Below are 14,184 nucleotides of genomic sequence, written 5' to 3'. Positions count from 1 at the left end.
GTGGCATTCATTGATGGAAAGGTACGTGTTTGGAAAAGAAATTTCAAAGAAGCATTTACTCTTGGATTCAGGGTTGACAGCCTATATCAAGTTGGAGGAAGTCCATTGGGAGCTATGTCTTGCAACACATCTCTTCAATCCGAATTATGGCACTGGAGGTTTGCTCATCTACATTATAAGGTTCTACCTGATGCAAGGAAGATGGTGACAAGTATGCCGGAATTTAAAGTAGAATATGAAGGTGTTTTTCAGGGATGTACTGAAGGAAAACATACAAGGGGACCATTCCCCTCAAGTGATAGAAAGACTAACGATATTTTGCAATTAGTTCATTCTGATTTATCTGGGAAGAAGATCAAAATATTGAGGACCGATAATGGAACCGAATATGAATCAAATGAGTTCAATGTCTATTGTAGAGAAGTTGGCATTAAGAGGGAGACTACTACAGCATATACTCCAGAGCAAAATGGTGTCGTTGAAAGGAAGAATCGTTCTATTATAGAAGCCACTCATGCCATGCTTCATGATCAAGGCTTTCCGAAGTTCCTATGGGGAGAAGCTACCAACACTGTCATGTATGTTCAAAATAGATGCCCACATCAAGCATTGGACTCCAAAACTCCCAAAGAAGTTTTCACCGGTAAGAAACCTGATGTTTCTCACTTTAGAATTTTCGGTAGACCCGTGTATTTTAATGTGCCGAAAGAAAAGAGAAGAAAATTGGATGCATCTAGGAAGAAAGGAACATTTGTGGGCTACAGTGAAACTCAAAGGCATATAGAATTTATGTGCCTGGTCAAAGAGAAGTGGAGATAAGTCATGATGTCACCTTCGATGAAGATGTTGCCGTTGGGAAGATTAGAAACCTTCCTATTCCAAGGAAGGACAAAGAAGCAAATACAAGAAAGCAGGGAGAACCGCAGGATGAGTCGATGCTCAATGTTGAAGAATTGATGGATCCCATTGATCCACCTCCCCGTGAGCCCTCCTCCTCAAAAAGGAGACCCTCATGGCTTAGGGACACTCTCGAAGATGCCGAGAGACATATTGCACCAAGGGGGGCATTTCGTGAAAGTAAGAAGTCGAATAGGTACCAAGGGTACTTAGCTGCCATGAGCACCATTGTTCAAACTGAGCCTTGCACATTCAAAGAAGTTGTGAAGCACCAAGTTTGGAAGGATGCTATGAACGAAGAGTATGAGTCGATTATGAAGAATGATGTATGGGATGTGGTCCCTAGACCCAAGGACAAATCTGTTGTCACCTCGAAATGGCTCTACAAGATCAAGCATGGAGCTGATGGAAGTGCTGAAAAGTTCAAGGCCAAGTTTGTTGCTCGAGGCTTCTCTCAAAAGGAAGGTGTGGACTATGATGAGATATTTGCACCAGTTGCTCGCTATACGACCATCCGTTCAATCATTGCCTTTGTTGCTTCTCAAGGATGGAATTTACATCAAACGATGTCAAGACCGCTTTCTTGCATGGTTCACTTAAGGAGGAAGTCTATGTTGAACAACCCGAGGGGTTCAAAGTTCTAGATCAAAAGACTCATGTATGCATGTTGAAGAAAGCCCTCTATGGGTTGAAGCAAGCTCCCTGGGCTTGGTATGAGAGGATCGACAGTTATTTGATGAAGCTGGGTTTTACAAGAAGTGAAGCTAATTTGAACCTTTACTTTAAGGTTGAAATTGATAGACCTCTCATCTTGGTACTTTATGTGGACGACCTCTTTCTGACAGGTGCAGACCCTCTTATTTATCAATGCAAGAGAGAGTTGGCTTCTGAATTCGAGATGAAGGACCTAGGATTGATGCACTACTTCCTAGGCTTGGAGGTCTGGCAAAAGCCAGGTGAGGTTTTCCTTTCTCAAAGAAAATACATTGTGAAGCTACTTGAAAGATTTGGGATGGTGGATTGCAAGTCCATGACTACTCTGATGGAACTTAACTTCAAGAAGTTATGCAGAAGTGTTGCTAGGTTCAATTTGGGAAATCCTTCTAAGTATCATCAACTCGTAGGGGCCCTGATGTTCTTGGTGAACTCTCGTTCGGACATATGCTTTGCAGTGAATACATTAAGTCAATTCATGGTCCAGTCTCATTACATACATTGGATTGCTACCAAGAACCTCTTGAGATATCTCTGAGGCACAATCACCTATGGACTGAGATACTCTGCCAAGAATTTAAGGCTCCATGGTTACTCTAATGTTGATTGGGCTGGCAATATGGTGGATTGTAAGAGCACATCTAGATGTTGCTTCTCACTAGGTTCTGCTTCGATATCCTAGATGAGCAAGAAGCAGAATTCGATTGCTTTGAGCACTACCGAGGCCGAATATATTGCTGCTAGTATGGCCTCCTGTGAAGCTGTTTGGTTGAGGAAGCGTTTTAGTGAGTTGTTTGGGCATGTGCTGGATTCCACTGTGATCTACTACGATAATCAAAGTGGGATTCGTTTTTCTGAGAATCTCGTGTTTCATGACTGCTCCAAGCATATTGATATCAGGTACCACTTTATTCGAGATATGGTACAACGAGGAGCAATAAGGCTCCATCACATTGGGACTGATGAACAAGTCGCAAATATTCTTACGAAGCCCCTGGGGAAGGTCAAATTCTTAACCTTCGTGAACAACTTGGAGTCGTGGAGAGACCCTCTTATGAGGGTCCTGTTTAAGTTGGATATTGAGTTCTGGGAGCTCCAGGGGGCTTGGGGGTACTTCTTGGAGATATGAGCGACCATAGGGTGAGTGGTTCACCTTCCCCTAGTGGTGTGTTGTGTACAGGGTGAGTGGTTCACCTTCCCCTGTGATACCCCATGATGGTTGATATATGCATAAGATGAGTGGCTCACCTTCTCCTATGGCATATGAGCAAGATGAGTGGCTCACCTTCTCCTATGGCATATGAGCAAGATGAGTGGTTCACCTCCTACCCATGCAGTCTAGGACTCATGAGAAGTACCTCTCATCTGGCCAATGAGTAGGAAAATGAGGATAGGGACCACAGTACTACCGATGGACACATCGTATACTACCGTACTCCTTATGCTAGGATGTTTGATATTGATCTGGGATCAATGGAGACCGACTTCAGGTCAATGGAGAGTGGTATGATACACTCGATCATTTATTCTTCATTATTTCTTCATGGTTCAACACAACAGCGCAAGGATGACAAGGATGGTATAGATTGACAGATGGTTTGGCAGGTGGAGTTCTCCCTAGTTGAGACGGGGTGTTAAAATTGGCAACTAGGGCCAAAGTCCACCTTGGACAGCTCATATGATGGAGATGATAATTTTATTGGATTCCTCTTTCCGAGAGGTGTAGGATTGATCTAAAGATCATCACATTCTGACAAAAGTATAAATAGAATTATGAATTATTTCTTTTATGGACAAATTGTCGAGGTCGGCCAGAAGTCTAATGTAGGCTCATGAAGACCAACAGACGTGTCTCTTCACCCTCAACGTTGTGTATAAATAGAAGAGGCATTTTCCTCATTTGGACTCACTCCAACACACATCTTTCTCTCTCTTCATCTGATTGGGTCGTACAAATTATAGGCAACTTGTTCTTCTCCACATGTGCGAAGGTTTGACTAGGTATTTATGTTCTCTGTGTTGACCAGGTTGCAGCAACGTTGACCGAGCAATGTTTGACTTCATTTGACTACGATTTTTGTGGGAGAATCTCTGTTTGGGCAGGCCGCATATTCTGGCACAGATATCAAGATTTTCTGAGCAGGTTGACAAGCGTTGACTGCATCCCTTTGACCGCAAAAGTTGACTGTGCATTGGCCAGATTTTTTAGAACTATTTTGGGCTGATTTGGATGGTCCCTGAAGGTCGAGTTGACTAGGTTTGACCGAGCTAATTTGGAGGAGACATTCTGCTGGTTTGACCAGCGTTGACTTTCTGGTTAGGGCATCCTATTGACTGCAGTTTGACTAGACTGTTTTGATAGTGTTTGGGCAAGTGAATTTTGTATATTGTACTCTCTCTCTGCTAAACTTTTGAAGAATAATAAGAAGATTTAATCAAAGGGTTTTCCCCACATTGGGGTTTTTCCCTGGCATCCGCCAAATATTGTGTCCTCTTGTCTTGGCTTGTCTTCTGCTTATTGTTTATGTTCTATTTGCATTTACTATCAATGTTAATGTGATTGCTAATCTGGAAATTGATATTGGGCTAATAAGAAAAATTGAAGTAAATTGCTCTTAAGCATAGAACATACCATTGTTATCTAAAACTAACACCTCTAATTCAAACTTTTAAAAAAATACATCCATCAAACACATTCCCCACTAGCTAATGTCTAGCAAAAGTTACATCATTGAGTTATATCACCTAGGAAAATCCCACAAAAGCAACATGAATCATCCCACCACAGCAAAATCATAAGTAAAAGGAATACACCAAAGTGCTAACCCATCAAATCCACAAGTGCGCCTCCCATTACACATCCAACAAATGAGGACCATGTAGAACACCCCATTCTAGTGACAACAACATTATACATTAACAGACTAAATCACTAAGAAACCTCAATATCATGAAGCGTCTACCTCCTACCATCATCATCTAACCCCTTGAAGGGCTAGAACCATCATCCATAATCAAGACGCAACACATCCAAGATAAGCAAGTATACCAAAACCACACTAAGACATCAACAAATATGTATTAAGGGGTGATCAACAAGGAAAGCACATGAGAGAAGACCACCAAATGAACAAGCACAATCCAATCAAGTAAGACTCCTTTGGGCCCCGACCAAAGATGTCCATCAAATGATATGATACCATGAAGACAAAGGGCTCCAAGAAGATGAATCCCTCCAAGTCGGTCCAAAAGCATAAAGGAACCACCAACAAATCTCCCTTGATGTGATGCAAAGCACAATGTGAAACTTCATACAATATGAGATGTAACAGGACCTGCTGCTAATAATATTTCGAGATCTATTTAATTTACTGATGTTATTGCTAAAATTATTGTAGTTATTGATGAATCCACTGTAATGTTATGGCTACTGTGATGATGTTATAATAATAGACTTGTTGTCACGATAGCAATCCATTATTAATGTAGTTGTTAGGTCCACAACGATGTTGATTGATGTACCTTGGATAGGTGTTCTAGCCTTAGGTGGTGTCAACGAGGCTGGGAACACAAGAGCAGAAAATATTGTTGAATTTTGTGCAACAAAGGGAGAAATTTCCCTAGAAAAACACTCTATGAGTTAACCCCTTTCACCCTTGAAGTGAATTATTTCTCAAGTGCAAATTATTTTTATAAGTGCAAAAGTTATTTCAAAATTGTTTTATAAAGTTATTTTGACATGTGCAAAATAAAATCACTTAAGTGATCTAATTCGACATGTGCAAAAATGGATCACTCTAGGAGCTTCCAAAAACCTAATTCGAGTTAGGGATTTTGTCTCAAAGAATCCTATATATTGAAGAGAAGCCTTCATTTGCAACAGAATTGAGTTCTCTCTCTCTCGCTTTGGTGATATAGCTCTCGCATTGGTGATCAAGCCCTTGCATCAGTAATTTATCTCTCTTATTGTTAGCAGATCTATTATAGATTTTCGAATCTCTGACTATCAGTGGCAGATCCCTTATCATCATTGGAAGATCTTTGATTATCAGTGGTAGATCTCTTATCATCATTGGCAGATCTCTTATTATCAATGGCAGATCTCTGATTATCAGTGGTAGATCTCTTATCATCACTGGTGATCTCTTTCACATTGGTGGTAAAGCCTTGCATCAGTATTTTATCTCTCTCACTATTAGTAAATTTATTGGAAGTATGCTATTTCGTTTCATCATTAGTAGATCTAGTGGAGTTTTCTCTCTCGCATTTCTGGAGATTCCTTTCTTGCATTATTGTTTTGGTAGATTTCATATTATTGGCAAGATCTCTATCTTGTATTATCATTGGAGGTAGATCTCCATTGTATCATTTTTTGTAGATATCATATTACAATTCTCATCCTCTCGCACCTAGAGGATATTTACTTGTGGCCAGATCATCTTATTGTGAAGGCATATTGTCTTGGATTTCTAGCACGCATCTAGAGACTTGTCTTTCGCATTCGTGAAAGTTATCTTTGAAAGATATTTTTCTCATATTTGTGGCTAGATCACTTGGCACTAAAGACTTGTTTTTTCCAACTCGCATTGAGGCTTATTTGTCGTCTGCTGGCAGGCCTATTGTAGATCTCATGTTCACACTTGTAATCTTTGTTGAAGCATTAAAGGATTTGTTATTCTACATTTGTGATCTGATTTCACACTTCAGAAGATCTGTCCTAGTTTGAAAAGGGGTAATGTTGTTGTCATTGAGAAAAGGGTTTTGTACTCTACTTATGTATCTCTGCTGAAGATTTGATGAAGATCTAATAAAAGAATATTCTTAAAGGGTTCTCCCACAGTGGGGTTTTTCCCTAGTTTTGGACCAAATCTATTGTCTTATTGTTCATTGACTATCATTTATATGGTTATTGGTTATTGTCTGAACTTAAAGGTTGAATATCTGAGTTAATTAATTTCAAACTTGCAAAATTTAACAAATATCTCCAAGCCCAAGTTATTCTTTTGAATGGCAATGTCTTAAGTAAATTAATTAATCAATTTTTAATTATTTTCCCAAGTTTTAACTCGATTTTCCTCTAGAGACTTGTAGAAAAGTTTCTAAGTGATCTTAACCATCAACTGGACCATTTCCGATCTAGATCTTGGTCGTTGATTTCTCAACAAGAGATTATAAAGGAAATTGATGGGCAGCCTCGGAGATCATGATCATGGTTATTGAGGTTTGACACCATCGAGGGTTTCAATAGCAGTTGAAGCAATGAATATTTTTCAAGGTTTTCTTTCATCAGTAGTCTTCTAGTTTTGAGGAATTCTCCCAAAGTTATTCTACAAACAGGGAGGCTGAGTTATTGAGGTCGTGAGAGTTCCAGGAGGGTTGTGTTTTATCTGAGAGAGGTCGATATTTATTGTGGATGTCGTAATGCCAGGAGGAGGCCATGTGAGATTTCTAGGAGAGTCCAATGAGTTGCCAGAAGGGCTGAGAGGCTGATTCGATCCAGGTTGTGAGTATCAGAGGGTCCAGGAGACACACGTGTGGGGTCGTACAGGCCGTATTTTCCAACGTGAGGTTGTGTCGAGTTGCAAAGGAAGGTCATGAGCCTTTCTAGGGTTAGATTGACTTGTGGAAGTGAAGAAATATTTTGCCAAAGCTTTGTCGGGGTTTGGCAAGTAGTATTGTAATATTCATCAATTGTAGAATTTGTTGAAGGCAATAATAACCCTCGGATCTAAAGAACTGGTTTTCCCTTCGGGGTTTTTCCAAGGACGTTTTGTCCAAAATATTGGTGTCCATTTTGTGATTGGTTTTTCTCAAGTTTCCACAGTTTATTTTTGGTGAGCGTTGCAATCGTGTTTTTATTCAATATTTGCAGTAAAATAATTTTGCTCAAAATTAAATACCTTGGATAATTACCAGTTGATTGCAATAAGCGATATTTTTAATGATTTTTCACAAACATTTTGAACTAGAAGCAAAATCTTTTAGCAATTAGAGATGCAAAGGAAATGAATAATATGCCTTTAAGAGAGAAAGAGTCTTTGGCCATCCATTCTAGTTATGATTTGACTAGTGCGGTAGAAGTGGGAATATTACATTTTATTCAAAGATTTGCAATTAAAATTTGAGATTAAGATTTACATGAGAAAGTTCACCAATCGTCATTTAAGGTTTGTTAGTGGAGTTAAGACAAAATCTAGCAACTAACATGTGCAAGGTTTTGTAAGAAGAAATGCAGCCACTCTTCTGAGAATATTATAATTTATTGAGTTTGATGAGAAAAACAATAGAAATCAGTCAAATGCTATAATAATCAACTAGGCAAACCCGGATGCGGGTGTTCTCCAAGAACATTAATGGCCGCCGGCGATCAGACATGCCAGACGGCGGGCAGCGCATTGTTCAACGCTCACCCAAGGCGAACGCAGGTAAGCCTGCGAGCTGCATTAAATGGCACCTCTGGCCGAGACTTGGTTGTTGCTGGAAACAGTATGGAGCCTCTCGAACCCTCTGCTTTTCCTCCCTCTCTTTGCATCTGTCTGCCTCAGGCCGGGAATTCTTGTTGCAGAACCGTCACTGGAAGCTTATGTTGGCTCCTTCGCTGCATTGACCTCGGAGATGGACACCATTATTCCCACTCCAGGCATTGTCCTATAAATCTGGCACCGGAGCCTGTTATCCACAGCCTGTTCTCCTCCCCTTCCTCGTGTCCTACTGCTCTGCATACAAATCTAGCTGATATGGTCAGGCACTGCATGAGAAGTCGCAGCGGTGGCACCCGCGGTGGCAGCTCTCGCCCTCCTGCTGTGCCGAGCCCTGTTCCGGCCTCTTCTCTTCATTCTCATGAGTTCTCGCCTCCTCCCAGGTCTCCGCCCAGAAACTACCCCCATACGCGCAGTGGTCAGGGTCTAGAGCATGCCTCCATGGACGCGCACAGTGATATCAGGCTCCACACTACTATTTCCCCTCTGCTTTCAGGCTCTGTCCCTCACTCGACCCAGTTCAGGTTCCAGAGTAGCCTGAACAGGCCCATCATTACAACAAATGTAACCATAGTTTTCTCCAAGGATAATGAGCAGAACAGTGCTCAGGCAAGAAATTCAGTTGCGCCCTCTCAGGAGGAGAGAAATCAAGGGGAGGATCGTGGTCGCAGGGGCGTTAGTCATGGCAGTCTGCATGGGGAAGGTGTTCAAGCTGGCGACATTCCGCTTGGAGGTGGCAAAGCAGCAGAAGCTTCAATCAGGATGGAGTTTGCTGGCAGTTCGAGCGGTACCCAGCATGCTAGTAAGCCTCCAGGTGGCGTGGAGAAGGGCGACGTGGAGGAGAAGGAAGAAGATTGGGACCAGTATGCCTGCCCCATCGTCGAGGAGCCACCGGATCAGGTTGACAACAACTGACGCAGCGTGGCATAGGTGGCCACCTAAGCGCCAACTCAGAAGTCTACTACTGACGGGTTTGGTCTATTCACATGTTGTTTTTGCTGTTTATATGATCGATAAGCGGTTTTGTCATTTTGATGTAGCTAACTCGAATATTGGTCTTATGTACAGTTTTCCCTGTCAAACTGGTTTCCCCAAATCTGGGGCAGTTTAGAATTTTATGATGTACTTCAGTGATAACTGCTGAGGCAGGGCCTCGTTGTAAATATTTTTGGTTTTTTTAATAGAATTAGCTTTACGGAGAAAAAAAAATCAACTAGGCAATCTTTTGATGAGAACGTAAACTGCCATGTTGAGTTGAGAGTTCCATCTATTAGCAGATTTATTCCCATCTAAGAAAAATAAAAATAGTAATTTGTCCATAACTTTATTCTTTTAGCTTTATACAATCTTCACTTACACACACATGTTATCTCTACGAATGGAGTGAGTGAGATTTTTTTTGCTCTGCAATAATGTTGTAGCATTTACGATCAGCTCAACGACAACTCTGATATTGTAATAAAGCTTTGGAAGATATACAGAACTGACATGGCTGGCCTAGCTAACAAGCTGCCGGAGCAGAGGATAACCATCTGATTTTGGAGCCCAACTGGTGGAAATGGTAGAATAGATTGCATGGTTGGAAAGCCACCTAGTCCCTCTCCCAATGCTATATTAATGTACTCTAAAGACAACACGGATTGTGTGGGTAGGAAGGCCAACAATTCAAACGATGCATAACAAGCATTTGATCTTTGGTTCTCTTATTACAGGTATTTGTAAGTAGGTCCTCGTTTCTTCAAAGGACTACATTGTGTCTCTAGAATAGTTTTAAAACTCGCAACTGGTTTCAAACTGGATTCGGATCGACTCAGATCATGCATAAAATAATTGAATTTTTAATGAAAAAAATAATTTTAAGATTTCAAACCGTTAGAGACAAACCAAGTTTGCCCATTTGTATACCATGTAAGGGTGAAGATATCAAAATGGCAAAATTGTTTGGAAACAAAGTTTATGGTATGTAGTAGCTGCAAAGGGCTTATGTTGCAATTAGGGACCTTAATGGGGAGAAATTTAAGTTCAGTGCATGGAAGTTTGAAGATTTGACTTGAGAGTAGTTGCTTTTTTTTTGAGATTGTACTATCCAAAACACGAAAAAACAAGAAGAACACAGTAATAAACAGCAGAATTTAGCCAAAGATTTCATACCATAACTAGTGGACGCCTTCTCCCGCAAGCCTGGATCCGCAAATCTGTTTCGAATTGCCTGGAGGATATCGGCGTCGTCCTCTTCGACGTCCGATTCCAGAGGCTTGTGATCAAACTCGGATTCAGACTTAACGAGCGGAAATCGAACATGGGTGGATCCCAGCATCAATTTGTTCTGTATGCTCTGCAAGAATTGGCTGTCGTCGTCCTCATTATCATCCTCATCTTCATATTCAGGCACTTCTTCTATGCCTGCGACTGGGTCTGCGTGACCTGTCAACTGGCATGCCCGCTTTAGGGCGTCCATATCGTTGTCAAATTGATCGCCGAAAGCCTCATACTCCTCTTCTTCATCATCCCAATATGAGGGCGCCATTTAAACAAAAACAAATTCTGGTATTCAATTTCAATAGTGTGGAAACAGTTAAAAGAATAGATTTCTTGAATCAGTAAAGAATGAATGAATGATTGTGGAGCAGTTCGATATGAATAGCGCCAAGCTTTGTTGTTCAGATATATTGGGAAGAAACAAACAGACAGAGACAGATTCTGCTTGGTAGAACTGCTTAGGGTTTTGCCCGCTCTGTTGCCTGAAACTCTAAAGCGCTAGCTAGGGTTTTAGAGTGTGTAAAACCTTGTGAAGACCGTATAGCTTCGCTTCTCAACCTTTTACAGGGAAGCATCCAGACATGTGCTTACACCGTGTGCGCTTGATCGTTGCTATTTTGTACCACATTTAAAGATCGAAAAATATTAGCTGCTACATATACACGGCTGAGTGACGAATTTGTCAAACGAAAATTAAACGGAAGTAACCTAAATTCAGTACCTTGAGTTACTTTTTGCTTCTTTTAAAACGCTGTAATTTTTCATTTTGGTCAATAAAAATGGCAAGGGGTAACCACCCTGCCATATAAAATGGCAAGGGGTAACCACCCTGCCATAGGGGTATATGCATATTCTATAACAAAATAACAACGCTGTAATTTTTCATTTTGGTCAATAAAAATGGCAAGGGGTAACCAGCCTACCATAGGGCATTAAATGCCCAGATATATGCATACTCTATAACAAAATAACACAGTTTTTGGTGACTACATAATTAAAAGTAAAGGCTGTGTGTTATTTTGTTATAGAGCATGCATATACCTGGGCATTTAATGCCCTATTATTTAATGCCGAATTTGCCCGCTCCCGTGTTATCGGGTTAAGTCTCGTGCTGCTCTGAGGGCATTAAATACCCAATATATGGCTGGTTAGCTCTTTCCTATTAGCCCTTGCCAATAAAAATATGGAAAAATATAAATATACACACGCTTATAATTTATTTTTAAAATAAATGAATAAGAAGATTAAAACCTTTTACTTCTTTTAATAAATGATACTAAAAATATAAATACACATGTTATGATTTATTTTTAATTTAAAATAATAATAATAATAACAAAATCTTTTTATGTCCAAAGATTGAAAATAAAGAAAATATAGATAGTTTTTAAATAAAGATTAAAAATGAGTTAAGTTGTAAATATATTATTGTATTTTTAAAGGAGTCGGTTATCTCTGCGAAAGAAGAATGGGTGATAGGACACCCATTACCGTCCCCTTCTTCGGCGTCGGCGATTGCCATATCATATCCTAGACAGTCCCACCATCGATCGCGGCCCCCCCTCCTCCTGCTCCCATCACCCTCTGCCTCGCATCGGGCCCCGTCGTCTGCGGCCCTACCCCAACCCCTCCTCCTCCTCCGCCACCCTCCTCCCCTGCCCACACCCTCTGCCACCCTCCCCTACCCACGCCCTCCCCGTCCCATCATCCCCTCCTCCCCCTGCATTAACTGCATCATCCCATTCAAAGGCTTCGTCGCGTCCAAAAGCTGAATTCAAAATTCAATTTAGGTGATAAAGGCATACGTCGCGCCCAAAACGGTGTGCTTTGACATTCAAACTGTTGCAGGCGAAAATTTGTGTTTTGCTCCATTTCGTCCTCCCTTGCGATTGAGATAAGCGTTACACCAATTTCATAGGTCCGTGCGACCCGATGCCTCTCCAATTCTGGAGATATGTCGTATTTACAATAATTTTAATGCCCACTCGTCTGTGTTTCTATGAAGATCGTCCTCTGCATAAACTCCCTTTTGCATAAACTCATAGAATAGAAGGAATAGATGCCCCTTCTGCTTACTGAATTCTACATGTTGGTCTTCTGGGAATCTTTCCCTGAATACCAATCATGCTCTACCTGAAATCGCCTTTGATTATAAGCTATAACATGAATTAAGATGTTTTCAAATTAAGGTTTTTAGGCAGAAATATGTAATTACCGACTTCAGAGAATCGAAAAATGCTTAGAGTATAGGGGTAATCTTGCCTTCTTATAGAATACATGCATTTAATCAATATTCCCTTGGGTCCTCTTGGCCCTTAGTTACAATTCCCCATGTGCCTACTACTCAGCTTGCATTAACCTACAGAAACCCTCGAATTGCCTAGAAACCCTCGAAAGTGCACTAAAAATATATATATATAACATGAAATAAATAGGACCTGAGTGAGTGAGAGGACACTGGTACACCCTTGATTTTGATCCTAACCAACTTGAACTACTACTTATATAAATTGATGGTGGAAAAGAATTGGCTTGGCTTATCCTTGAAAGGACTAGGAGGAAGCTGTGATCAAGATTTCAATTTTGTTTTGATTTATATTTACTTAGATGTCTTTTACTTTGGACTAAAATTCGTGAATCTATATTCCTGTTTATGAAAGGAATGTGTTATATAAATTAGATTGATGTGATTCGAATATAATTTTACAATGATATTTTGCTAAAGAAAAGAGTTAGGGTATTTGCTATTTGAATGTGTGTGTGTATTTAAAGAATCTAAGTGCCAAAGATTCATCCAACTATATCATCACCGTAGCAAAGAATAAGAAATCAATCATAGATATTATATTTGTCTTCCTTATTATTTCATCATTTGCATTAATTTAACCATAGAAAGAACATTGTGTTTTATCTCGTTTTGTTAAGAAGGACCCAAAGCACTTGTTGGGAAAATTTAATGAACCAAACCATTTTCCCTCCAAAATATGTTTGGTTTGTACTAGAAAGCATGCATAGTAATGTGTCTTGTTGATCCTTTAATGGCAGTTTGTTATAGTTATGTAGCAAAATCTGTTGAATCTGTATGCTTTCCTGAGTGATTTTCTTATGTTATTACCCTAGCCTTAGTGCCACTTCTAAATGACTAGTAATTTTATTGTATGTTTTTCTCTTATGTATCCTCATTTATTATTGGCACTACAGGTTGTTTAATGTTAAAATTTAAATGCCTAATTCTAATATCATTTTATTGTTATCTTATTTTTCAGCTATTGTAAGCATAAAAATGGTGCAAAAGTGGATCATGTGCATTGAGGTCTCCTGTTATCCTAATTCAAGACGAATAATCATTCAATTTGTGCTTTACAATAATGCAACAAAGCAGGTGTTGCATAGAAAGAAAGAAGTGTAGAGAAGGACTACAAATAACGAGGCATACTATATTGTCGTTGTCGAAGGTTTGAAAGAGGTAAAAAATATTGGTGTTAATGATATCACCATACTCACAAATTTAGAGTTAATTTGCAACCAGATGAAAGGCACATATCAAGTTCGAAAGGACAATCTCAAACCCCTTTACAAGGAAGCCAAAATCTGGAGTTATAAATTTCACTCTTTTAACATAGATTACCATGCAGATATGCAAAGAATGTCCACTTATCTATTGTGTGGAGTTGTCAATGATGACATTGGATCGTCATATGTTACACCATAAGTCATTGAGCAGCAACAAGATAATTCCCCATTGTGGGAATGTGTGTTCGTTGTCATTTTTGTGGGGGCATTCATGGCATGGTTCTTTCATTAAAGAAGAACCCATTAATGTATTATTTTCCCC

At 40.0% G+C, this 14,184-nt stretch overlaps 1 protein-coding gene across 4 annotated transcripts in view; it reads right to left on the bottom strand.

Moving 5' to 3' along the window:
- The window catches only part of MYB4R1 (myb domain protein 4r1), a 73,815-nt gene extending 62,828 nt beyond the window's left edge, over window positions 1–10,987 (bottom strand). For 3 of the 4 annotated variants that reach the window (XM_089416772.1, XM_089416773.1, XM_089416775.1), the window contains exon 1: window positions 10,242–10,987. In XM_089416772.1, coding sequence (XP_089272898.1) covers window positions 10,242–10,617 — 376 coding nt within the window. In that variant the 5' untranslated portion in view covers window positions 10,618–10,987. The remainder of the gene's footprint in view (window positions 1–10,241) is intronic. The other variant, XM_089416776.1, reaches the window with a different exon arrangement.
- Between the last annotated feature and the right edge of the window lie 3,197 nt (window positions 10,988–14,184).

The sequence above is a fragment of the Pinus tabuliformis genome, chromosome 3_2 (assembly GCF_031772625.1).
Source record: "Pinus tabuliformis cultivar Carrire ecotype Pingquan chromosome 3_2, CPIR1, whole genome shotgun sequence".
NCBI classification, from domain to species: domain Eukaryota; kingdom Viridiplantae; phylum Streptophyta; class Pinopsida; order Pinales; family Pinaceae; genus Pinus; species Pinus tabuliformis.
The sequence above is the reverse complement of the archived record's forward strand: the minus strand, read 5'-3'. Positions and strand labels throughout refer to the sequence as shown.